Source organism: Phyllopteryx taeniolatus, chromosome 2 (assembly GCF_024500385.1).
Source record: "Phyllopteryx taeniolatus isolate TA_2022b chromosome 2, UOR_Ptae_1.2, whole genome shotgun sequence".
Taxonomy (NCBI): domain Eukaryota; kingdom Metazoa; phylum Chordata; class Actinopteri; order Syngnathiformes; family Syngnathidae; genus Phyllopteryx; species Phyllopteryx taeniolatus.
The window spans coordinates 26,328,216-26,353,666 of NC_084503.1; the positions used below are offsets into that span (position 1 = coordinate 26,328,216).

Genomic DNA, 25,451 nt, shown 5'->3' on the forward strand with positions numbered 1-25,451 from the left:
CACATAAGACATCCTAACCAGATGTATGACAAAAATCAATTTTAAATATGGACAAACTACATGCCTCTTTTTTATTATTGAATCAATGTACATCATAGTGTCTTATTATATTTCATGCTCCAATGCATGTATAAAATATCCACGCTTCAACAACAAAGGGTATGAAGCAAACAAAAAATAGCCCCATGCTGTGATATTTTGTCTTCCAGTGCAAAGGGGGCTCTTACATAAAAATGACCATTCAAAAATGGCACAAAACCGCTGAACAGCAAACCAACATTAAGAGCAAGAACTCCTTTTGTGCATGTTTTCACAAAAATCAACAAATTCAAAAATGTAATCTTGACCTGCCTGTCATTCAAAATCCCCAAATTATTAGGCATACTCATTTTAGGAGCTCCTCATGCACTTTAAATGAACTTGCACCGGATCTTCTGAAGAAGAAAAAATCTCAATTGATTTGAGTGCTTGGCAGCTTCAGTATACTTCTCACCAGGGGTGGCATCAGCTGATGGGAAGAGGCCACCGTCACCCCTATGAAATTCTTGGCCACAATACTCGCCAGTCAGTCACATAGGTCCTAGTGTCAGTTACATTAAACGTCGGAAAAGTCACCCCCCCGTCGACTATAGGTTCAGCGGAAGAAAATCTCAATCTAATTATTTTTTCATAACATTGATATGAATATGGCGGCACAGCGGACAACTGGTTAGTACATCTGCCTCACATTTCTGAGGTCCCGGGTTCAAATCCGGCTTCGCCTGTGTACAGTTTGCATGTTCTCCCCGTGCCTGTGTGGTTTTTCTCCGGATACTCCGGTTTCCTCCCACATTCCAAAAACATGCAAGGTAAGTTAATTTAAGACTTAAGTTGTCCGTAGGTGTGAATGTTGTTCGTCTGTATGTGCCCTATGATTGGCTGAAGACCAGTTCAGGGTGTACCCCGCCTCCCGCCCGAAGTCGGCTGAGATAGGCGCCAGCACACCCATGACCCAAGCGAGGATAAGCGGTTCAGAAAATGGATGGATGGTGGATGATGATATGAATATTATCCCTGTATTTGTGTCACTCCACCCCCATTACACTGTTGTAAAAGTACTTCCTGAAGTATTTCCTGAATGCAGAGGACCGTTTGCTCAGAGAGGATCCAGAAAGAGGAAGTAGATTGCATGATTGTGTGTGTGTGCGTGTGTGTCACTTTTGTGAGACAGGATCTCTGTTTGTGTTATCGCGTGTGTGTCTGTGTGCGCGCATATATTCACACACGCCCTTCCTTGAGTTTTGGTGCGACTGAGTCATGTGTCGTGCATCAGGACTTTGCAACAGTTGCACTTTGGAATGAGGAAGGAGATTTTGACAACAGGCCTGAGGATTTTAGAAGACGAAGCCGCGGTGTGAGCATCAAGCTCAGACATTCCACCATGACACCGTGCCGAGTACTTGGTGATATCTACTGGACTGCACCATATATTCCAGGAAGGTGATCATGGCCCAGGATCTGGTCCTGAAGCAACGCAGCGAGATCCTCTACTGTCTCTGCGCCAACGGCTCGACTGAGTCGCTGGAGAGGGTCCTGGATGTCCTCCTGGCCCGTGGGGAGCTTTCGTGGGAGGATTACCACAATGTGCGTGTGCAGGGGAGACCGCTTCACGCCAACGCCAGGCATCTGCTGGACCTGGTCTATACCAAAGGGGAAGCAGCGTGCCAGGCCTTCGCCGAGGCTTTCCAGCAGACCCGACCTGAAGCTTGGGGGCCTGAAGTGCCGGGGCCTGTCACCAGGGTGCTTCTGACCCGAAGGCCCAGCCTGGTGGGAGAGCTAAGAGGCTGTGTGGATGGAGCTCTGGAAGCTCTGCTGGAATCAGGATGCTTCACCCAGGAGGACTGTAGAGACGTACGCTTGCCTGTACACACTCCCTCGCAGCAGGTAGCACACCTCTCACACTGTTAAATGCATAGTCGTCCTGGTACACACACACAGGCCTGTTTTTGTGTCTATTCTGTCCCTTCCCGACCAAGCACATGAAACTCCAGACAATCTTGTTTCCTAAGATTATCCTGTAAAATAGTCTTTAGGTCTGATGTGTGTTAAGATTGGATTCGTCCTGATTTTAGGGTCCCAAATAGGTCGAGCCAACAATCTTAAAGCTATAGTCCACGATTTTTGGTGCCCCCTCCTCCTGGAATTCAGAATTACAACAAAGCGGTCCATCGCTTCGATATGACTCTCCCCATCTCCTAACCCCTCACAGGTGAATATACACCAACATAATGTATGATGGTTGTTGAAACTTGTGAGGTAAATAAAACTGGCGAGAGAAACTGTCAATAGTTCAATATAAATATGTACATATACATTCTCTAATCACTTCGGTGTTACAGTTCCTGTTAATGTAGAGACACACACATAAATTTGGGGGTTCCACCTAAACCATTCAAATGTACAAAAATAAACATTGTTTTACAACAATGCTTAACTATATTTACAATGTACCTGTGGATAAAAAAGCAAAGTCTGTGGCCAAAATGTACGCAGACGGTATATGTACGTACGTTTGTGCCTCTCACCGGACGTTCAACCCACTTCTTCAAACTATTAATCTCTCTTTTTATGGTTTAATAAATATGATTGAGTGCAACATACTATTTGTACAGCATCAAATGTGCATACACCTATCCAATTGCTCAATGTGCGGCAAGGGCGGGGTGGTCGCTTCGTAGACGTGAAAGAAATGTTTTGCTCATCGTTCAGCTCTTCTTCTTCTTTTCCCATCTCGATCACGCTTTTTGTGTCATGTCTCCGGACCTCAACTGTGTGTCACCTGCGATCGATGTCCATAGGGAGATTAAGGAGGTTGCGGAAGCCAGCAGGGAGAAACTCTCCACGTCATGACAGGTGGTGAAACGGCAGCACCATTATGACGCTCAAACCTATAATCAAGTGGATAAAAGTTCTTGCAAACCGTATCGGTGGGTCACTAGCAAGTTAAATTACACACACATTAAAAGAAAAGATCAACACAAGGAATAAAAACAGACCTGCTGCGTCATGACTACGTGAACACCCACACAGTTGGTGGCAGGCAACGGTTCCTTGAAAAGAGGTAGATGTTCGCGCCAATTTGTATTATTGTATGATTATTTTATGCTAAGGAAACGCAAAATATTTATAGTGAGCTTTTTATAACCACGCTCCGCCCATTTTGCTCGGCAAAATGCCTCATTTTCGTGCCATCATTTCCAGTTACGTCATTTGCGGTGCGCTACTAACTGGGCTAGCGTGGAAATGTATATGGTAGACACTAAAAAAATTTTTTTTTAAATCACATATTTAAAAATTCTGCAAGATGTTAGAGGAGCTGACAAGTTTAATCAGCATTGTGTCATCTACTCTAGTAGTCATGTCCTTACTTATGACCAAAACTCTTCATGTGTGTGGGGAACGCCGACTTCTCGGGAGTCATGATGCCGAGAATGGTGACGTGAAACAGAATGTAGCCAATCAAAGAAGCACCCAAGATTGATGAATACGAAAGTGACCGTAAATAAAAACAAAAATGTCTTACCTGAAGTTTTTTTAATGTATAAAAGTGGATTCCACAGACGGCAGGAAGTATTTTCCAAAGCAAGTCGTTTTTTCGTAACATCGCCATTTTACAAGGCTCTCGAATCCAGCGACAGGTACCCGGAAGTGTTTCTTCATCTTCGGTTTTGTGAGATCACCTGTGATCACGCGAGACTTCGAGATTGGCGGTACAACAGAATCTTTGTGTGTGTGGTTTGCTGTGTTTTCAGAGCACACCACACACATGACGACCAAAACTGTTGAATGCCTGTTTTTTAAATCTTTATGTTTGTGGTCTGTAGCAGATTAAAAATCTCTGTGTGTACCAAGCCTTTGTCAATTTACAAATGGGAATATACACAAGTTCTAGTCTCATCTCATGACTGTGTGTGTGTGTGTGTGTGTGTCACAGCAAGTTGAATTTCACGGTAATGTGTACAAGTGACAATCTTTTGTCTTATCAGGCCAGACGCTTGCTGGATCACGTGAGCTCGAAAGGAGAGTCCGCGGCTAATGTGGTGCTATGCTACATTGAGCAAAAGCAACAGTCTGGGTATAACCTGACAACAGAGAAGACCACACCCAAAGGTTTCTTATAATTTTATATATATCAGTATTCTGTCATTCACGTTAGTCAGACATGAGTCAGTGTACAGTGACTCACTTTTCAATTCATCTGAGAGACCGTTTAGTTACTACCATATGTGCTGCTGTTTTGGCTAACTAGTTCAAATGAGCTGAACAAGTTATGCACCCAATTTACTATTAAACCATATTCAAATTTGTTTACACAATCGGTTCAGACTCCACACTTTAATTAATCGGAGAGATTGGTTACATACTGTACTTTCATACGTGCTGCCGTTTTGGTTAACAACAATAGTTCAAATGGGCTCAGCAGTCCATCCATTCATCCATCCATCCATCCATCCATTTTCGACTGCTTATCTGAGGTCGGGTCGCGGGGGCAGTAGCTTTAGCAGGGACGCCCAGACTTCCATCTCCCCAGCCACTTCATCCAGTGCTTCCGGGGGGATCCTGAGGCGTTCCCAGGCCAGCCGAAGTACGTAGTCTCTCCAGTGTGTCCTGGGTCGTCCCCGGAGTCTTGTCTCTTCACCCGAGTGTCCAAGACATGCGGCCGCAAGTCCGATGACACGACCACAAAGTCGATCATCGAACTGCGACCTAGGGTGTCCTTGTGCCAAGTGCACGCGTGGACACCCTTATCGTTGATAATGGTGTTCGTTACGGACAATCCGTGATGAGCACAGAAGTCCAATAACAGAACACCGCTTGGGTTCTGATCGGGGGGGCCGTTCCTCGCAATCACGCCCTTCCAGGTCTCACTGTCATTGCCCATGTGAGCATTGAAGTCCCCCGGCAGAACGATGGAGTTCCCAGCGGGAGCGCTCTCCAGCAGCCCCTCCAAGGACTCCAAAAAGGGTTGGTACTCTGAACTGCTGTTTGGTGCATAGGCACAAACAACAGTGAGGACCCGTCCCCCCACCCGAAAGCGGAGGGAGGCTACCCTCTCATCCACCGGGGTGAACCCCAACGTACAGGCGCCAAGCCGGGGGGGAATAAGTATACCCACACCTGCTCGGCACCTGCTCGGCGGTGGAAGAGAGTCCAGCCCCTCTCGAGAGGACTGGTACCAGAGCCCAAGTTGTGTGTGGAGGCGAGTCCGACTATATCTAGACGGAACTTCTCGACCTCACACACCAGCTCGGGCTCCTTCCCTGCCAGAGAGGTGACATTTCATGTCCCTAGAGCCAGCTTCTGTAGCCGGGGATCGGATCGCCAAGGTCGCCGCCTTCGGCCACCTCCCAGCTCACACTGCACCCGACCCCAATGGCCCCTCTCACAGGTGGTGAGCCCATGGGAAGCACTTAATGCTTTAATTTGCATATGTGATCAATATCTTCTATGATCCCAGGTAATTACACTTACTAGTTTTTGCTTCCTTTTGTAGGCGTTTATTTGGGGGGAGGCTTTCATTTGTAGGGAGGCCCTTATTTGTACATACGCAGCTTAGATTCTTATGGTGCACACTCCGGCAGCCACAGGAGTGGGATTAACGGCCCGCGTTGTCCCGACAAGGGGCTCAGAGGCTACCTGGCTCACAGAGTGTCTCTTTACGGCCCGTGAGAACGTGTGCAATGTGCATTGCTGGGAATTCTCCTCTCCTGGCTTATGAGCTGAGAAAGAAGGCACATATTTGATTGACAGTTGAAAGTTCTGGGGAGGCTGTATTTTTAGAGCATTCAGCTCAAAGAATATTGAAAGCATCTGGTAACGCTCTAATTAATCTGAGATTAATTCTGGTTGCTGCTGTTTTGGTTAGCAACAGAGTTAAAATGGACTCAGCAGTTATGCACCCATTTTATGTTAATATTAAACAATATCTTAGCATATTTACAATATTGATAAGACTCCATACTTTAACTGAGCAACTGTTTATGGTGGTATTGTTTTGCTTAGAAAGATTTCAAATGGGCTCACCAGTTCCCTCACCACATTGACTGTTGTCTACCCTTTCTATCGCAGAGCTCCTCACATACCAAAAGAAGTTGCGCAGTTCCGTGTCGGCGCAGTCGAGCTTCCTTAGCACCTACGGAGGAACTGGCCACATGTCACTGGATGACATCTATACTGAAGGCCAACTTGAGCTGGCGTATGACTGCAAGGATCAAGGAGATTTGGGCCTGGAGGACATCGTTGGTACAGCGGGCACTGTGAACGAGGAGGCAGACACGGTCCTGGTGTCTGGGGATGCGGGCAGCGGTAAGAGTACCTTACTCCAGAGGCTGCACCTTCTCTGGGCTCGACAGGCCGCCCTACCCGAATTCCTCCTCCTATTCCCTTTCAGCTGTCGCAAGCTGAATTCTGAACTCGAGGAGCTGTCGGTCCAAGAGCTGCTCTTCCGCAACTGTTGCTGGCCCGACCATGAGCGGGATGAGATCTTCCGCTTCATCCTGGACTACCCGCACCTTGTGTTCATCACCTTCGATGGCCTCGACGAGCTCAAGCAGAGCTTCTCGGACGACTGCAGGCTCTGCTGCCCCACGCAGCCCGCCCCTGTGCACATAATACTGTTCAACCTGCTCCAGGGGTCCCTCCTAAAGGGGGTGCGAAAGTTGGTGACCAGTCGGCCGGAGGCTGTGGGTCCAACGTTGAGAAAGCATCTCCGCAAAGAACTCTTCCTCAAAGGGTTCTCCCCCGAAGGCATCAACTGTTTCATCAAGAAACAACACCAGGACTCGTCGGTGGCCTCTAAAGTCCTGGCGTCCATTCAGGCCAACACAACTTTATTGGGACTCTGCCACAGTCCTGTGCTCTGCTGGATTGTCTCACAGTGCCACAAGGAGCTGCTGGGCTGTGGAGACGGGACACCACGGACCATAACGGATGTGTACCTCATGATCCTGCAGCACTTTTTGCAGCACCAAAGCCCCCAGAAGTGTTCCATGGGGGCCGGTTGGCTTCAGGAGCACCTGGTAGGGGTCTTGAGTCTGGGCCAGCTAGCTTTTCGGGGTGTAGAAACTTGCTGTTACGTCTTCGCTGGCGCTGACCTGGAGACCTGCTGTGTTACAGACAAGGACATCTACAAGGGCTTCCTCACCCAAAGCAAGGGCATGTCGTCCTTACAGATTCTTCAGTACGAATTCCTTCACGTGACCATGCAGTGTTTCTTTGCCGCGCTTTACATCGTTTTGTCCAACAACACGGACCGCTCCACTGTACCTAGGCTCTTTGAGCTGAGGGAGGCAGGCTCCAGTAGCACCTGCTTCGGGTTCTGCTTGCCTGTGGACCACCAACAGGAGCTGGCCGAAACCCCCAATCTACAAATAACAGCCACTTTTGTCGCCGGTCTTCTTTCCCAGAGACACCGACACCTATTGCTGCAGTGCGCCCCATCACCCACTGTGGAAATGAAAGCGAGACAGGTGGTCCGGTGCCTCCACAAAGGCATGCAGAAGCACTTCAAGTCCATCCCCAAGCCAGTTGAGGGTGAAAAAAAGAGCATGCACGCCATGCCTGGCTTTGTCTGGCTCATCAAGTGCATCTACGAGATGCGGGAGAGCAACATGGCCAAAGAGGCACTAAGCAAGCTGGAGGTTGACCACCTGAAGCTGACCTACTGCAACATCGGACCCGTGGAGTGCACAGCTCTGGCCTACGTGCTCCAGCACCTGAGAAGTCCTGTGGGAATCCAGCTGGACAACAACTCTGTGGGAGACGTGGGCGTGGAGCAGCTCCTTCCCTGTTTGCCTATTTGCAAGTCCCTTTAGTGAGTATAAAACACTTCCATACCTCATGATCTTGTCACGTAAATAATGTATTTCCACCCCTTTAACAGCCTCAGAAATAATAACATCACCGACGAAGGGATTCGCAAACTGATCGCAAAGGGAATCCAGTGTGACAACTTCCAGAAAATTGCGTAAGCCTTGTCAAAAGGATACTACAGTGGAGCCTTGAAGGCCAACCTCGCAATATTACCATGGGAATTAGCCGTTGCCATTATGGCGAATCCTCGTAATGATCATTAAAGGATGATAACATGCTCTGCCCACATTAGATGTCATAGGAAAAAATAGCATAGTAATTTAGCGTTACGATCTGTCTCTTATACCTGCTTCAGATCATTTTCGCAAAATCCCAATTCTTGTGCGTCTTGTCATGGTAGACATTTCCACCCGATTTTGCCTTGATTGGTGAAAATGATGTGGATGGAAGATTTTTCTCACTTTCCAGTAGCCCTCACAACTCCTTTTTCATTGCGCAGCCTCAAAATGATCTCAAACATAAAGGCCATACAGATGGGGTAGGCATAAAATCATCACAATTTAGCGTTACCCATCTGATACCTGCTTTTGAATTGAGCTCATTTGGGTGAATTCCCTATTAGGGGCTTCGGAATTCAGTCAAAATGGTTCCTTAAACCAAATTGGCCAAGTATCTGTTCAGTTGGTGTGTTTTATCATTTTTCATGCATCCTTTTGTGATAGACCACCCAATTTTGTGTTGATGGGTGAAACTGGTGTCGGTGGGCATTTTTTCATGAATGGACTCTTGCACCCTGTTTTTAATTGTGAATGCTTGAAATAATTTTGAAACTTTGACACCATACTCCCCCCACATTAAATGGCAGAGGCAGAAAAATCTTGGCAATTTAGCATCACCCGTCTGTCTAGTACACATGCTTCCTTCAGCATTTAGAAATGTCCACCCAATTTTGTGTCGATCGGTGATGTCGGCTAATTAAAAAAAAAATATATATTATTTTTAATAACTTGCTCTCTGGAAAGTTATTAAAAATAATAATAATTTTTGCTGAGTTTTGGAGCGATGATATTGAATGACTGTACAGTACCATAATATGTCTGAAAACGCACCAATTTTTGCAAGCACAAGTATCCTGGTGGTAGCCAGTTATATACAAAACACACAAAAAAGCCCCCCAAAAAAGCCAAAACTCTTGCTTTGAACTTTTAGAGCTTCACAATTTTAAGGTTCCACTGTATTTATGATGTACCAATGTTTCTTTGTATGAATAATTATGTCTTAACCACAGTGTTCCCTTTTAGACTCTTCAACAACAAGCTCACTGACGCTTGTATGCAACACGTTTCTCATCTGCTGAAAACCAAACAGAATTTCCTCTCTTTGAGGTTGGTGCATTTTTACAATGTGCGGCCCAGAAATGTGGAACTATAATATAGACAGTTTGCAATCACGTGATTGGTATTTGATTGTTCGTCATGTTGGAGGTCCAGATTGAGAGGATAAGATAAACTTGAAACGGGAGCTGGTCTACTAGACCAATTCGCGTTTGTTTCCATTTGTATGTTTTTTCTGTATTACCCTAATCTGTTAATATCAGATATGTCATAAATGTTCCAACTTCCTTAGATGTGGTAAGATGAGGGCTCAAGAAAGAAAACTGGATGTCGTGGCAAAGACATGACACAATGACAAAGTCGCCATCATGAACAACTACAATCCCCACACAATTCAAACATCTCTTGCTACGTGTGCCAAGACAAGCGTAAACAAAACCAAGACTGCTTCATTTAATGAAGCTTCATTTAATATTTGACAGCTTGTCTTACTTTAGCTAAAACGGCATTGACTTTGCCAAACATTAGCCTCAAGGCTAGATAGCGGTTAACATGGTATGAGTCAGCTGCCGTCCCGATAATCAAAGAATCCTACATTTCTGACGTCTAGAAATTGTTAACATCCATCCATCCATCCATTTTCTGAGCCACTTCTCCTCACTAGGGTCGCGGGCGTGCTGGAGCCTATCCCAGCTATCATATCGTGGCAAAAATCTACCTTTAGCCAACATAAGATATATATTTTATAAATCTGTTACTTAAAGGCAGTTTGCAGTTTAAAAAAAAAAACTTTTTTTTATCATACATGTAAAACTGTCTGTATGGCCTGACAGTAGATTATTACTAAATGATCTTTTGAAAAATCAGCACTCTCTGGCCCCAATTTATTCCTCTAATTTAATTATTATTTCAAAACTTTTCCCGCTGCAACAGAAACAGCCTGCCAGAGACTGTAGAGACAGAAGGCATGAGTGACTAGTGTCAATCTCAGATAGGAAGAGAAGACTAGATAGAACAGCGCGCCTTTGTGGCGGCCATGTTGGCAAGGGTGACATTCAAATCTTGCTAGCAGTTTGAAAACTGCAAACTCCACCTTAGTACTAAACTAAAATGTAAACATTAAAAATGGCGATATGTACAGTAGCTATGTAACATGCATTTTTAAACATTGCTAAGCGTTAAAGCTTACCTTCAAGTATTTAGAACAAACACATATGTATGGACTAGGTATCTGACCATAGTGAGGTCAGATCCGCTGATTTATAAAAGCCACAATCTCGATCTTTTCCTTGATAAATGTTCAGTCTTCCCGCTCTGATTCAGGGTTCAAAATTCCTTCCTACCTGTATTGTTGCAGCCAAACACCGCTCAGTAATTCACCATTTTTTGACATTGGCTGTCAAATGTATCTATTAAAACACTCAATAAGGACTGGACCAAACCAATGTGTAGACCTCCAGCCTTACAGCTGTGGTCATGTCTAGATGTGCGTGACGCGTGGTCTACTTCTTTTCAGAATGGGCAACAACAATATTACATCGGAAGGAGCCAAAGTGCTAGCTAATGGGCTGGAGTGCAACCATTCGTTGACGCATTTAGGGTAAGTTATGCTATATATATATATATATATATATATATATATATATATATATATATACATAAATATGAATGCAAAATTCTATGTTATGCTAAATTTTATACAAAAATATGTATCTTAATTGTGTAATCTCAAATTTGTTCAGGCTTTGGGGCAATAAGATTGGTGATTCAGGTGCAGAGGCCATTGCTGGTGCCCTAGAAGGCAGCAAAACGCTAGCATGGCTAAGGTAGTATTTTGTGTTATCGGGTAAAATGCATTGCAAATACATCTCATGCTCATTAGTGCAGTATCAGAAGTAAATTGTGCTGGTTTTATTGTCCATACGATAGAAGGCCACTTCCTGGTTTGTGTATGACGATGCAAAACCATACCAATGTCATGTGTGGGATGGGGGACGTGACTCAAATGATAAAGATTACTCCAACAAAAATGGGGGCAGGAGAAAATAAAAATAAATAAATAAATAAGTAAAAAATCACAAAGAAACGTCTTTGTGTAGTTAGGTAGCAGACTTCTGTTAGCAGAAGATAACATTAGATGACGGGACTGTACCAATGGTGGCGGTACTTGACTCAATTGACAAAAAGATCTGTTTCACAACACACGTTAAAAAAAAAAAAAGTCAGTTCGTTAGGTAGCAGGCTACTTTCATGTTTGCGGAGGGTGACATAAAATGACATGACTGTACTATTGTGTAATCTGGGGTGGTTGGAACACAACGCAAACTTTAAAAAAAATACAGTGTAGAATTGTAGTATGGGTTCAAAAGCAAATTGTGCTATTTTGTCTGTCCATTATAATGCCTTCTCATTAAACTCCACTGTTAGCTATACAGATGCCAAATCTGCTCTCGAGATTCATATTTTGGGATTGCATTCAAATTTGACTCAAGTTTCAAAAAGAGGGGTTTAATATACGGGCAGAGGTCGGTACACAGGCAGTCAATCCAAAAAAGGCAACAGCATCCAAAAACGTCAGGCAAAAAGGCAAGATCGATAATTGGAACAGGGTCTAGTCTTACTGTGAGTCTGTGACGTGGAAACAAGGAATGCTGGAATGCGACGACAAGGTACAACGAACTGGCGACGAGAAAGAATGAGACACAAGGTTAAATGCAAACCATGCAAAACGTGAAAAGGTGATAGACCAGTCGATGCAGAGGGGAGGGAATTGTGAGAGAATCTGACCCAAACCAGTTTCTGAGACCAGGATCGTGGCTCCTGTGAAGCAAGACATCGGAGCCCAGGCTCCAAATCCAGGTTCAGCCTCTCGGTTTGTCCGTTGGTTTCAGGGTGAAACCCAGATGACAGACGGACGGTAGCACTTATGAGATTGCAAAACTCCTTCCAAAATTGTGAAATGATTTGGGGAACCCTATCAGATACCACATTCTTGGGGAAACCATGGAACTTGAATACCTGGTGTATCATTAACTTGGCAGTGTCTTTAGCTGAGGGGAGTTTCGGGAGTGTAATGAAGTGTGCCATCTTAGAGAACCTGTCCATGACTGTGAGAATGGTGGTATTTCCTTTCGAGGCCGGTAATCCCGTCACAAAGTCTACAGAGATGTCTGACCAAGGACGCTGTGGTATTGGCAGGGGTCGCAACTCCCCAGAAGGATGTTTACGAGAGGACTTGTTAGCAGCACATATCTGGCAAGCATTGACATTATTGGTAACATCCCTTCTAACATTGGGCCACCAAAAGCGCTGTTCGACCACAGATTGAGTCTTGGCAATGCCTGGGTGACATACAGTCCGGTTAGTGTGAGCCCAGTGGATGACTCTTTCCCTTAAGGTCGGAACCACATAAAGGCTGTTTTCAGGGTGATTTTTAGGGCTAAGAGTGTTCTTCAGAGCCTCCTTTACTGCAGTCTCAATGTCCCAAACAAAAGCAGAAACAAAACATGACTTGGGCAAAATGGTTTTAGGGTCGGACAAAGAATTCTCTGCTCAGAAAATGCGCGATAAAGCATCTGGCTTACCATTTTTAGAACCAGGTTGGTAAAATAACATGAAATTGAATCTAGTGAAAAACATAGCCCATCTGGCCTGCCTCGCATTTAATCTGCCCATACTAAAAACAGAGTATGTGCCCCCTCCAGCCACTGCCTCCACTCCACCAAAGCCACCTTGACTGCCAGCAGCTCACGGTCACCAATGTCATAATCGCTCTCAGCTGGGGTCAGTTTTTTGGAGAGATAAGCACAAGGATGTAATTTACCATCCTTGAGACATTTCTGGGAGAGCACTGCTCCTATACCAGCATCAGACGCATCAACTTCTACCACAAACTGCTGTTTGAGATCTGGCAAAGTGAGGATGGGAGCGGAGGTAAAGCTTGATTTAAGTTTCTGAAAAGCTGCCTGACAAAGCGGGTTCCATACGAAAGGTCTGTGTGGCGAGGTAAGATCATGCAAAGGCAAGGCTATAGAACTGAAATTTCTACTGAACTTTCTGTAGAAATTGGCTATCCCTAAGAACCTTTGTACGTCTTTGCTTGACATGGGAGTGGGCCAATTTGTCACGGCATCAACCTTGCAAGGGTCCATTTTGATTTCACCTGGAGCCAGCACGAACCCCAGAAAAGAAACTGACGCCTTGTGGAACTCACATTTCTCAGCCTTGACATATAGTTCATTCTGCAGTAACTGCTGCAACACAGAGCGGACATGAATGATGTGAGTCTCCTCATCCGGGGAGAATATCAAAAAATCGTCCAAATATACAAAAACGTACACATTCAACATGTCACGCAAGACATCTTTGCCAAAGTTCTGGAACACTGCTGGAGCGTTAGTTAGTCCAAAAGGCATCACCAAATATTTGTAATGTCCCGTTGGTGTGTTGAATGCTGTTTTCCATTGATCCCCCTCCGTTATCCTGACTAGATGATATGCATTTCTTAAGTCTAGTTTGGTGAAAACTTTGGCTCCCTCCAGGAACTCAAAGGCTGTGGAGATGAGAGGAAGAGAGTACCAGCGGAGGTGGCAGGTGGTTGCATGATAACTGCTTCACATGAAAACGTTGGTACCGTGTCGGTATCGGGTGTTTTGCAAACTGGTACCTTCTTCTGAATCATTTTCATAAGAACTTCAAACTGTGAGGCCACCTGTCTCATCATTTTGTCCTGATGCTCTGACAGTCCCTCTAGATGAAGGTGGAGGGCAGCAAGCTGCTCATCTTGCTTCGAGAGGCGTTGACCCTGCGCTTGAACGGCTTTGCGCACCGGGTCAGAGTCTGCTGGGTCCATGTTATGGCCAGTTCGTTCTGTCATGAACAGAACAGAGGATAGGACCCAAAAATGCTCGACTCCAAAACAAATGGACAGTTTCAAAAAGAGAGGTTTAATATATGGGTAGAGGTCGGTACATAGGCAGGAAATCCAAAAAACCCAATACTATCCAAAAACGTGAGGCAAAAAGGCGAGGTCGATAATCGGAACAGGGCCTAGTCTTACTGTGAGTCTGTGATGTGGGAACAAGGAATGCTGGAACGCGACGACAATGTACAACGAACTGGCGACTAGAAAGAATGAGACACGAGGTTAAATGCAAGGGGTAATTAGGGTGAACGAGACACAGGTGGTGAAGATGCTCTCAGGAGCAGGTATGTACGAGACAGGGGGAAACAACAACCGGAATACACACCCATGACAGATGTTTTGCCATATTTTTTCTTAAATATATGCAATGCACCCAGAAAGTATTCACAGCAATTCACTTTTTCCACATTTTGTTGTCACAGCCTGAGTGCAAAATTGAATCAATTCATTTTTTTCCTTCACAATTCTACGCACATGCCATGATGATAAGATATTGGGTTATTTTAACATTTTCTTGCAAATGTATTAAAAAATAAATAAAATAAAAAAATCACATCTCCGTAAGTGTTCACAGTCTTTTCTCAATACTTTGTTGATGTACCTTTGGCAGCAATTACAGTCCCAAGTCTTTTTTAATATAATGCGACTTGGCACACCTATCTTTGGCAAGTTTCACATGCTCCTCTTTGCAGCGCCTCTCTAACTCCATCAGGTTGGATGGGGAACATCATGGCACAGACATTTTCAGATATCTCCCCTGAGCTCAGTGAGCTCAATCAGTCTAGGTATAACCACCGTCCTGCCCTTAGTTCTAACTTCTTTATTTTTAATAAATTTGCTAAAATCTATTTTTTGGGAGGTCTGCCAAGTTTTTATTAGGAAAATGAATTTAATCCATTTTGGGATAAGGATATAACAACAAATTGTGGAAAAAGTGAAGCACTGTGAATACTTTCTAGATGAACTGTACTGTACAGTAATGATAGGAGGCCACCCTCATGGAATATATTGTAGTCATCGGTAATCAGACATTCCCCTCACTTGACAATGCAACTAATATTTTTCTAATTACAGCTTGGTGGGCAATGAGGTGGGCAGCGCTGGAGCTCGTGCCCTGGCCAAAATGCTCAAGAGCGGCACATCGCTGGAGGAGTTATGGTAGTTCAGCTTTCTTGTGCAAGTGCTCCACCCTTCAACTCATTCCTCTTCCTCTTCGTCTCTGTACAAGGTTGACTGAAAATTGCATCACCAGGGAGGGAGTGGAGTCTTTGGTTCAAGCCCTAGAGTGTAACACACGTGTCAAGTCAGTATGGTGAGCAGTATGGTGTGTTTAAAAACTGTTTCTACAAACTTTGTCTATGGTCTATACCAGGGTTGATGAGCTTTTGTGTTCAAGACCACATTTGACTTTTAAAATGGACAGATGAGCCTCGTCATTGGTAGATAAAGTTTAAATTTTCTGTCCATCCATCCATTTTCTGAGCCGCTTCTCCTCACTAGGGTCGTGGGCGTGCTGGAGCCTATCCCAGCTATCATCGGGCAGGAGGCGGGTACACCCTGAACTGGTTGCCAGCCAATCGCAGGGTACATACAAACAACAAACCATTCACACTCACATTCACACCTATGGGCAATTAAGAGTTGTCAATTAACCTACCATGCATGTTTTTGGGATGTGGGAGGAAACCGGAGTGCCCGGAGAAAACCCACGCAGGCACGGGGAGAACATGCAAACTCCACACAGGTGGGGCCGGGGATTGAACTGTGAGGCAGACCCTCTAACCAGTCGTCCACCGTGCCGCCAAGTTGACATTTTATGTAAAATAATTTATTTTAATAATAAATACATTTATTCATGTTTTAATTGTTGCGACTTTTGGCTTGTCCCATCAGGTCAAGCTTATCAGAATCAGAATCATCTTTATTTGCCAAGTATGTCCAAAACACACAAGGAATTTGTGCTTATTATTTCAGCTTATCCCACAGCACATTTGTATGATTTATTAGTTTTTACACCGAATGCGCTCCTAATGCAACCCACCCATTTTTTTATGCATGCATGAAAGCCAAATATTTCCAAATATTTAATGAAAATAAGTAGAAAGGTAAATAAATCTAATTGTTAATAATTCATTATTTTAATACTGTATTTCTAATTTATTAAAATATAATTAATTTAACAATTATTTAATTAAAAAAATTCTTTGGGTGTGTAGCACATCCACCACACAGTGCTGGGGGTTCAAATCTGGGCTCCAGCCTTGGTTTGTGGAGTTTGCATGTTTTCCCTGCGCTTGCATGGGTTTTCTGCAAGTAAATAATAATAATAATGATAATGCATTCGACTCATATAGTGCTTTTCAAGGGACTCATAGATGCCTTATAATTGCACGCATTATTAATTCACTCCACAATCACTCCTTAGTGGTGGAAAGTTACTTGTGTAGTCACAGCTGCTCTGCGTAGGTACTCCGGTTTCCTCCCACATTCCAAAACATGCATGTTGGATTAATCGAAGACTCTAAATTGTCCTTTGGTATGAATGTGAGTGTGAAAAGTGGTTTGTTATCTATGTGCCCTGTGATTGGCTCGTGACCAGTCCACTGTGTACCCTGCCTCTTACCCAAAAGTCAGCTCAGACAGGCGCCAGCACACCGCAATCATACTGAGAATAAGCGGTATTCAAAATGGATGGATGGCTGGTTTATTTGACTGGTTTATTTTATTATTCAAAACTAATAAATTAACCAATTATTTAATATTATTAATAAAACATGTTAAACATCTATGTCAAATTGTTTATGTGACCAATACGTTATATTTTATTATTCATACTAAATGCATTAACCAATTATTTAATGATTTAAATAAATAAAAACTAATATTTAGTTAAGCAATTTTAGGAAAAGGGCTACATTGATCAAATAGATATTACAGCACTCTTGATAGTGGAGATGTTCGGCGGACTGGATTTAAGAACAGAGCGGAGCGCATGTAGCCCACAGGCATACTTTGCCCACCACTATCCTATACAGTCAGTGCATCCTCCTTGCATTGATGATGCATGTGTTTTGCAGGTTGAGGAAGAATCACCTGAGCCCCGAGGAGGTGGAGGAGATGACACGACGTGAATCAAGACTCATCTTCTAATGTTTTTTTTTTGTTTGTTTAATATTTATTAAAATGACAATAAATGTGATAACTTTGCTTGGCCAGTGTTCACACTTTTATGTATGTAATATAGATGGAAGACAGACTAGTTTGTTATTTATGAACATAAAATGTGTTTTTGCTTTTCTATTGCAATTGTAAGTGGTGATGTGATTACATACCATATCATAATGTATCATACAATTGTCAATATTAATACAATCCCTTTTACTCTTAATAGTAAAGATATTGACAAATTTTATCATCATGTATTGTGCTCTTGTAGAAAACAAATCTGAAAATACAGCAGTGTATACCGTTTTTACTCAACTGCAGAGTGCCAGACGTTTTTCTTTTAATGATCTGTGCTGCATTGTCTTTAACTTTAAATCTAAGCTTTACGGATGCCATGTCTGCTCTGCTGGCGGTGTTAACCTATGAGGGTAATGGCACCTGCTTATGAAAGGGGGCACAGATATTTGGGGGGTGGTGTTATTTCTGTTCAAAAGGACAACACATTGAAATGTTAAATAGAGGCACAATATCAATTATAGCGAAGGTCACTATTTGTGTGCTTTTTCTGAAATTACAGACATTTTCCATGTTTGAATCAAATTTGAACATCCATCCATCCTTCCATTTTCACATAAAACAGAACTAAATTAATAAAGACCATTTGCAACTCGGAAAATGCTGGTCTAAATAACCGCTTATTTATTTTTATTCAAGCAAAATATAAATTGTTGCGTGTGGCCTTTCATTCAGAAACCACAGCATTTTTATGCTTCAACAGGTATCTTATTATTATTATTATTAATAATACTATTATTATTATTGATTATTCTTACAAGTTTTTTTCTGTCCCAGCTCAGCCCACTGTGAAACTACGATGCACCCTAACTACACAGTTCAACCCTGATGGGAAACCCCCACTGACTCGTATAGGAACGAACATCAGCCAATCAGCGTCCCAAGAAAAACATTCTCCACCAATTAGCAAGCCGCATTTTGATGACGTCGTACAGGTTACATGAAGTCGTCTCATGTAAATACTATAGCTCATATACGCAGCAACGTAATACTGAATGAATTTTGAAATATATATATTTCCCTAAATGTCGTTCGTATGTCGTAGACCGCGGCGGTCCCTCGTCGACGTGCTCGCTGTCGGGTGACAGTTTACCTCACTTTAGCCTGAAAACACATTATATAGCCGGTTGGGTAGCTGCGAGCACATTAGCATTAGCCTTCCGTTTAGGTAAGCAGAGGTGACAACGGCGGCGTTCAGGCTTAATTTTGGAGACCTCGCGCCGAATTGGAATAATGGACATTGTGACGTGACACATCACCCGAAAACCTCTCAACTAACTCCGAATAAAAGGTAGGACATGCCGTGTTGTTGCAGTTTTCTTTGGCGAGAGTCACCCGCGGTAGGTTGACTTGGCTAACAGGCAAGCGTTGCGAAGCGGGGGGGCTTGCGGTCATATCGGCGAACGATAACCTGCTCGCGTTTCAATAACGCGTGATAGTGTCATTAAGCTTTGATGTCACATTTACGGGGTTTGTCGTGTAAAAAGTCTCAAGTCATTCGTCACCACTCCAGGCGGATATGGTGTGTTGACAGTGGACTTAGGCGCGAGGGGAAATTCATGCGTCGCATCCTGCTTGCTGTTTATTATTATTATTTTTAACACATTAAAATGAGCTGATCCGAGCTGTTCAACATAATTCCTATCAATTTGCTGTTGATTTACTCAACTGCAGAGAGCACCAGGCGTCCTAAAGGGGTAAGGCACTCAATTGGGGGGAAGCCTTTTTAGCTTTGGTTTACCGTTGTTGTTGTTCCCCCCCTCCTCACTACACACACAAATACAAAAAGCTATGTAATGACAATTACGAGGAGTGGACATTCGCTAACTTAGGGGTTAGCTACCAAACCCCCGACTTGAGAGTGTCTCAAACCAGGATAATATAATTTCAAACTCCTACAACATTTCCTTCAAAATAAAATGATTTACAGTAGGGTCCGACGTTAAGCCTTTTTGACAGGGCCCCCATGAGCCAAGTTGTGGTGGCCCTGTCAGAACTTGTACTGGCCCCGTATATCATGACATAATACGTTAAGTTTTAGTGACTATTGTTTAAGCCACTTTAAAACATTATTAGTACAATTGCCTTCATGGTGATGTCTCTGTATTGACATCACTAAAATCAAGGCATTGCAATTCCACAAATTAATAATGTTTCAAAGAATAAATCAATTGCAAAGTTATAAAATCCTCTCCAGTTCTGTCAGTTTGGATGGTGAACATTGGTGGGCAGCCATTTTCAGGTCTTTCCAGAGATGCTCAATTGGGTTTAAGTCAGGGCTCTGGCTGGGCCATTCAAGAACAGTCACAGAGTTGTTCTGAAGCCACTCCTTCGGTATTTTAGTTGTGTGGTTAGGGTCATTGTCTTGTTGGAAGATGAACCTTCAGCCCAGTCTGAGGTTCTGAGCACTCTGGAGAAGGTTTTCGTCCAGGATATCCCTGTAATTGGCCGCATTCATCTTTCCTTCGATTGCAACAAGTCGTCCTGTCCCTGCAGCTGAAAAACACCCCCACGACAAGATGCTGGCACCACAATGCTTCACTGTTGGGACTATATTGGACAGGTGATGAGCAGTGCCTGGTTTTCTCCACACATGCAACTTAGAATTAAGGCCAACAATTTCTATTTTGGTCTCATCAGATCAGAAAATCTTATTTCTCACCATCTTGGAGTCCTTCAGGTGTATTTTTTTTTTTTAGCAAACTCCATGCAGGCTTTCATGTGTCTTGCACTGAGGAGAGGCTTCTGTCGAGCTACTCTGCCATAAAGCCCTGACTGGTGGAGGCTGCAGTGATGGCTGACTTTCTAGAACTTTCGCCCATCTCCCGACTGCATCACTGGAGGTCAGCCACAGTGATCTTTGGGTTCTTCTTTACCTCTTTCACCAAGGCTCTTCTCCCCTGCTGCTCAGTTTGGCCGGACAGCCAGCTCTAGGAAGGGTTCTGATAGTCCCAAACGTCTTCCATTTAAGGATTATGGAGGCTACTGTGCTCTTAGGAACCTTAACTGCAGCAGAATTTTTTTTGTAACCTTGGCCAGATCTGTGCCTTGCCACAATTCTGTCTCTGAGCTCTTTAGGCAGTTCCTTTGACCTCATGATTCTCATTTGCTCTGACATGCACTGTGAGCTGTAAGGTCTTATATAGACAGGGGTGTGGCTTTCCTATTCAAGTCCAATCAGTATAATCAAACAGAGCTGGAGTCCAATGAAGGTGTAGAACCATCTTAAGGATGATCAGAAGAAATGGACAGCACCTGAGTTAAATATATGAGTGTCACAGCAAAGGGTCTGAATACTTATGGCTGTGTGATATTTCATTTTATTTTTTATTTTTTTAATAAAGCAGCAAGAATTTCAACAATTCTGTTTTTTTCTGTGAATATGGGGTGCTGTGTTTACATTAATGAGAAAAAAATGAACTTAAATTATTTTAACAAATGGCTGCAATATAACAAAGAGTGAAAAAAGGGGGTCTGAAAACTTTCCATATCCACTGTATGTGCCCCCCTGCTTATAGCTGATTTGCTGTTGAAAAAACACACTGGAAGTGCTTGTATACATACACACATCTCCGTAACTTCCATGAACAACCCAGGCTAATGTTTGTCAGGTTTACAGATTCCATGTGTGTTGTGGTAAAAATGTCTACAGTGATGCTTGGATCTGTCAGTTATAGTAAACCACATAGTGGCACCCCTCCCTGAGCTGTCACCTTATCGTGGTGGAGGGGTTTGTGTGTTCCAATGATCCTAGTAGCTAAGTTGTCTGGGGATGTATGCCCCTGGCAGGGTCACCATGGCAAACAGGTCCTTGGTGAGGGACGAGACAATGCATGGCTTAAAGACCCCATATGATGAATAAAATAAATGGATGTAGGTTTCCCTTGCCCGGATTCGGATCACCGGGACCCCCCTCTGGAGCCAGGCCTGGAGGTGGGACTCAAAGGCAAGCGCCTGGTTGCCGGGCCTGCACCCATGGGGCCCGGCTGGGCACAGGCTGAAAGGGTGATGTGGGTCCCCCTTCCCATGGGCTCTCCACCTGTTGGAGGGGCCATAGGGATTGGGTGCAGTGTGAGCTGGGCGGTGGCCGAAGGCAGGGACCTTGGTGATCCTATACCCGGCTACAGAAGGTGGCTCTAGGGACGTGGAACGTCACCTCTCTGGCAGCGAAGGAGCCCGAGCTGGTCTGTGAGGTTGAGAAGTTCCGACTCTTACATAGTCGGGCTCGCCTCCACACACAGCATGGGCTCTGGTACCAGTCCTCTCGAGAGGGGTTGGACTCCTTCCCATTCTGGTGTTGCCCACAGTGAGAGGCGCCGAGCTGGGGTCGGTATACTTATTGTTCCCCGACTTTGCGCCTGAACATTGGGGTTCACCCCAGTGGAACCCGGTGGATGAGAGGGTAGCCTCCCTCTGCCTTCGGGCGGGGGGATGCAACCTGACTGTTGTTTGTGCCTATGCACCAAACAGCAGTTCTATTTTATTCAACAGTTTCATCTTTATAATTGATATAATGGAACATTGACTTATCGGGAGGAAAATCCTTAAAGCCGTTTTCCTGAATGTGAAAGTAAGTTGCGCATATACCTGATTGGGATTCCAAAATGAGCCGAAATCCATCCTTTTTGGAGTCCTTGGATGGTTTGCTGCAGAGCGCTCCCGCTGGGGACTCTATCGTTTTGCTGGGGGACTTCAATGCTCACGTGGGCAATGACAGTGAGACCTGGAAGGGCATGATTGTGAGGAAAGCCCCCCCCCCCCCTGATCAGAACCTATTGGACTTCTGTGCTCATCACGGATTGTCCATAACGAACCCCATTTTCAAGCATAAGGGTGTCCATATGTGCACTTGGCACCAGGACACCCTAGGCCGCAGTTCGATGATCAACTTTGTGGTTGTATAATCGTATTTATGGCCCCATGTCTTTGACACGCTGGTGGAGAGAGGGGCAGAGCTGTCAACTCCGCCAGAACTTCACCCACTTCCCGCGAGAGGGCGGTTGACATTGAGTCCGAGTGGAGCATGTTCTACGCCTCCACTGCTTAGGCGGCCGACCGGAGCTGTGGCCGTAAGGTGGTCGGTGCTTGTCGTGACAGTAACCCCCGAACTGGTTAGTGGACACTAGCGGTGAGGGATGCCGTCAAGCTGAAGAAGGAGTCCTTTCAGACATGTTTGGCCTGTGGGAGTCCTGAGGCAGGTGATGGGTACCGGCTGGCCAAGCGGAACGCAGCTTTGGTGGTCGCTGAGGAAAAAACTTGTGGGAGGAGTTCGGTGAGGGCATGGGGAAAGACTTACAGACGGCTTAGAGGAAATTCTGGTCCACCATCCGGCGTCTCAGGAGGGGGAAGCCCTGCTGACCTTGACTAGGGACGTTGTGAGTCGGTGGGGACAATACTTCAAAGACCTCCTCAATTCCACCAACATGCCTTCCCATGAGGAAGCAGAGTCCTCTCCAACATCGCGTGGATATCGGGGACAGTCACTCTATATTAGCAGACTGGGGTGGTACCCTTTTTAACTCATTCACTGCCAGCTCCTCTTAACTCCTAGACTGCCAGGCATTTTCGAGCAATTTCGCTGATTTTTCCAGCCCCACAGAATATTATGTACTATGATGATGTAAACGACAAAACCACCAAAGGAAAGATCAGACACTCCTTTCATCCATCCATCAATTTTCTGAGCCGCTTCTCCTCACTTGGGTCGCGGGCGTGCTGGAGCCTATCCCAGCTAACATCGGGCAGGAGGCGGGGTACACCTTGAACTGGTTGTCAGCCAATCGCAGGGCACATACAAACAAACAACCATTCGCACTCACATTCACACCTACGGGCAATTTAGAGTTGTCAATCAACCTGCCATGCATGTTTTTGGGATGTGGGAGGAAACCAGAGTGCCCGGAGAAAACCCACGCAGGCACGGGGAGAACATGCAAACTCAACGCAGGCGGGCCCGGGGATTGAACCCCGCTCCTCAGAACTGTGAGGCAGACGCTCTAACCAGTCGCCCACTGTGCCGCCTCTTCTTTCATCGGGAAAAAAAAAAAAAGTTTGTCTCTCGCTAATACTGTTCTTTAGTAATCAGCAGTCAAATATAGGCTACTTTCAGCCAAATCTGTTTCTGGAAGAAAAAAACGGAGAAAACAGCCTTTTTGTGAAAGCAGACATAAAGCAGAACAATGACTTTGACACCAATATTTTTTTTCTTTTGTGAAAATCTCAAACATCTGAACATAAAACAACACTGAGAAATTACTTTTGACAGGAAAATAATTGATTTCCAAGTATAACTATGTACAGAATTTACATTAGACAAAATGCATGAACAAATGGGGCTACCACACTTGCACTTTTTTCCTCCAAATTTTCCTCTACCGTTTGCTCAATAGTCCAGATTTTTATTACCTTACGCATAAAATCGAGCAAAATTTTATCCACATGGATTTTATTCTTCTGTTGGCAGTGAATGAGATCTTGTGTGGTTGTCATTCTCCTTGAAACCAGTCATTACTTCTGCTCGAAGCAGAACCTGTGCAGTTCGGACATATAACTATTACTGTAAAAATACATTGTTAAAATTGCTGTTGTGGGACGTGGAGGAAAATAAAAAGCTTTCAATTACCTTTTTTGTCTGCACTGCGTACTGGAATGGGAGTCGAACGTCTGCTGGATGCATCACCTGTGAGTTTTAAAATACATATGATTACTAGAGAATACTTTTTATTGATGACGTGTTTTGGAAGGGTAAAAAAAAAAAAACACATTAGTTCGTTGCAATCGTAAAAGACGTTCGACTCGTCGGCGTTGAATCCCTGCAAGATGGACGAAATGGAAAATTCACATCAGTACTAGCAACAGATGTTACATTGTAATGTGAACTAGTGGGACTAAATGATGTTTTTGTGTAACAAGGATTGAATGAACGTATTTGCTCGCTAAATGTAACTAATGCGAGCTACAAACGAGTTACCTTCGTCTTCGCCTTTGTCGGAGGAAGCTCGGGATGAAGTTCGGCTGGCTATCCAAAAGGGAGTTCACTCATCTGACGATTTCTGATCCATCCATTCATCCATTTACTTGAGCCGCTTATCCTCACAAGGGTCTATCCCAGCTATCATCGGGCAGGAGGCGGGGTACACCCTGAACTGGTTGCCAGCTAATCGCAGGGCACATATAAACAAACAACCATTCATACTCACATTCACACCCTACGGACAATTTAGATCCCATTTATTCAAATCCTGGTCGGCAGACGATCAGCCGGCAAGCGGCCGAGAGCATCTCGCCATATGTATGGGCCGGCGGCATTTTGCGCAATGGCTTTGCAACAAAGCCATCGGTTCGGTGCGTCATCCTTTATTCCCCCGTATGATCAAAGGCGTCATTCCTGTCGGTCGCAGGAATATTTTTCTTGCCTTGGTGCAATAAATTTCTAGTACCGAAAGTTTTTTATTTTTTTTTAATTTCTTTTTAGATTTTTTTCATTTTGTCTTCTCTCTTTTCCGCAATTATGTTTGCCTTCTCTCATTGTTTCGCACCCCGCCTCGTTCTTCTTCCTCTTTTTCAATCTGAGGAAGGGACGTTCACCTCAAGGGATTGTTGCCCTCTACAGGGTGCCATTCCTCATTGCAGTTATCCAGCGGCTTGACGATCACACATAAACTGCACAAGACCCTCCCCCACCCATCCCCGCTAAAAACGCCATTGACATCTTTAGACTGCATTGGCAGGGAATGAGTTAAGAAGGGCGACCGGAGGCTGTGTTTCAACTACAGGGGGATTACACTCCTCAGCCTCCCTTGTAAGGTCTATTCAGGGGTGCTGAAGAGGTGGGTCCGTCGGGAAGTTGCATCCCAGATTCAGGAGGAGCAGTGTGGTTTTCGTTCTGGCTGTGCAACAGTAGACCAGTTCTACACCCTCGGCAGGGTCCTCGAGGGTGCAAGGGAAGTTCGCAAAACGGACCCTCCGTCCGTTTTATGGACTTGGAGAAGGCGTTTGACCGTGTGCCTCGGAGAGTCCTGTTGGGGATGCTTCGTGAGTATGGTGTACCGAACCCCCTGATACGGGCTTTTCGATCTCTGTACGACCCGTGTCAGTGTTTT

The 25,451-nt window shown here is 44.5% G+C and overlaps 2 protein-coding genes across 7 annotated transcripts in view; both read left to right on the forward strand.

The window, feature by feature from the left end:
- On the forward strand, positions 1–17,316 carry nod2 (nucleotide-binding oligomerization domain containing 2). 2 transcript variants are annotated; one of them, XM_061765557.1, is made up of 10 exons: positions 531–1,923; positions 4,026–4,149; positions 6,109–7,852; positions 7,922–8,005; positions 9,153–9,236; positions 10,702–10,785; positions 10,928–11,011; positions 15,184–15,267; positions 15,338–15,421; positions 17,187–17,316. In XM_061765557.1, exons 1-10 carry the CDS (start codon positions 1,486–1,488, stop codon positions 17,257–17,259), a joined length of 2,883 nt encoding a protein of 960 aa, XP_061621541.1. In that variant the 5' UTR covers positions 531–1,485; the 3' UTR covers positions 17,260–17,316. The 2 variants fall into 2 exon arrangements, 1 of the variants encoding a protein (XP_061621541.1); XR_009787375.1 differs by lacking the exons at positions 10,928–11,011; positions 15,184–15,267; positions 15,338–15,421; positions 17,187–17,316 and having other exon boundaries at positions 1–1,923; positions 9,140–9,236; positions 10,702–10,745.
- A 965-nt stretch (positions 17,317–18,281) lies between these two features.
- cylda (cylindromatosis (turban tumor syndrome), a) overlaps positions 18,282–25,451 on the forward strand; it is a 62,789-nt gene continuing 55,619 nt past the window's right edge. For 3 of the 5 annotated variants that reach the window (XM_061765560.1, XM_061765564.1, XM_061765565.1), the window contains exon 1: positions 18,282–18,640. The gene's annotated coding sequence lies outside the window, so the exon portion shown is untranslated. Of the gene's footprint in view, positions 18,641–18,684; positions 19,047–24,005; positions 24,031–25,451 lie in introns of those variants that run through there. The other 2 variants (XM_061765561.1, XM_061765563.1) reach the window with 2 other exon arrangements.

Excerpts from the sequence above, each read along its gene's own strand:
- nod2 (XM_061765557.1), top strand. The coding sequence starts at position 1,486 with ATGGCCCAGGATCTGGTCCTGAAGCAACGCAGCGAGATCCTCTACTGT. Across the intron at positions 1,924-4,025 it reads TACACACTCCCTCGCAGCAG|GCCAGACGCTTGCTGGATCA; the intron begins GTAGCACACCTC and ends TTGTCTTATCAG. Across the intron at positions 7,853-7,921 it reads CCTATTTGCAAGTCCCTTTA|CCTCAGAAATAATAACATCA; the intron begins GTGAGTATAAAA and ends CCCCTTTAACAG.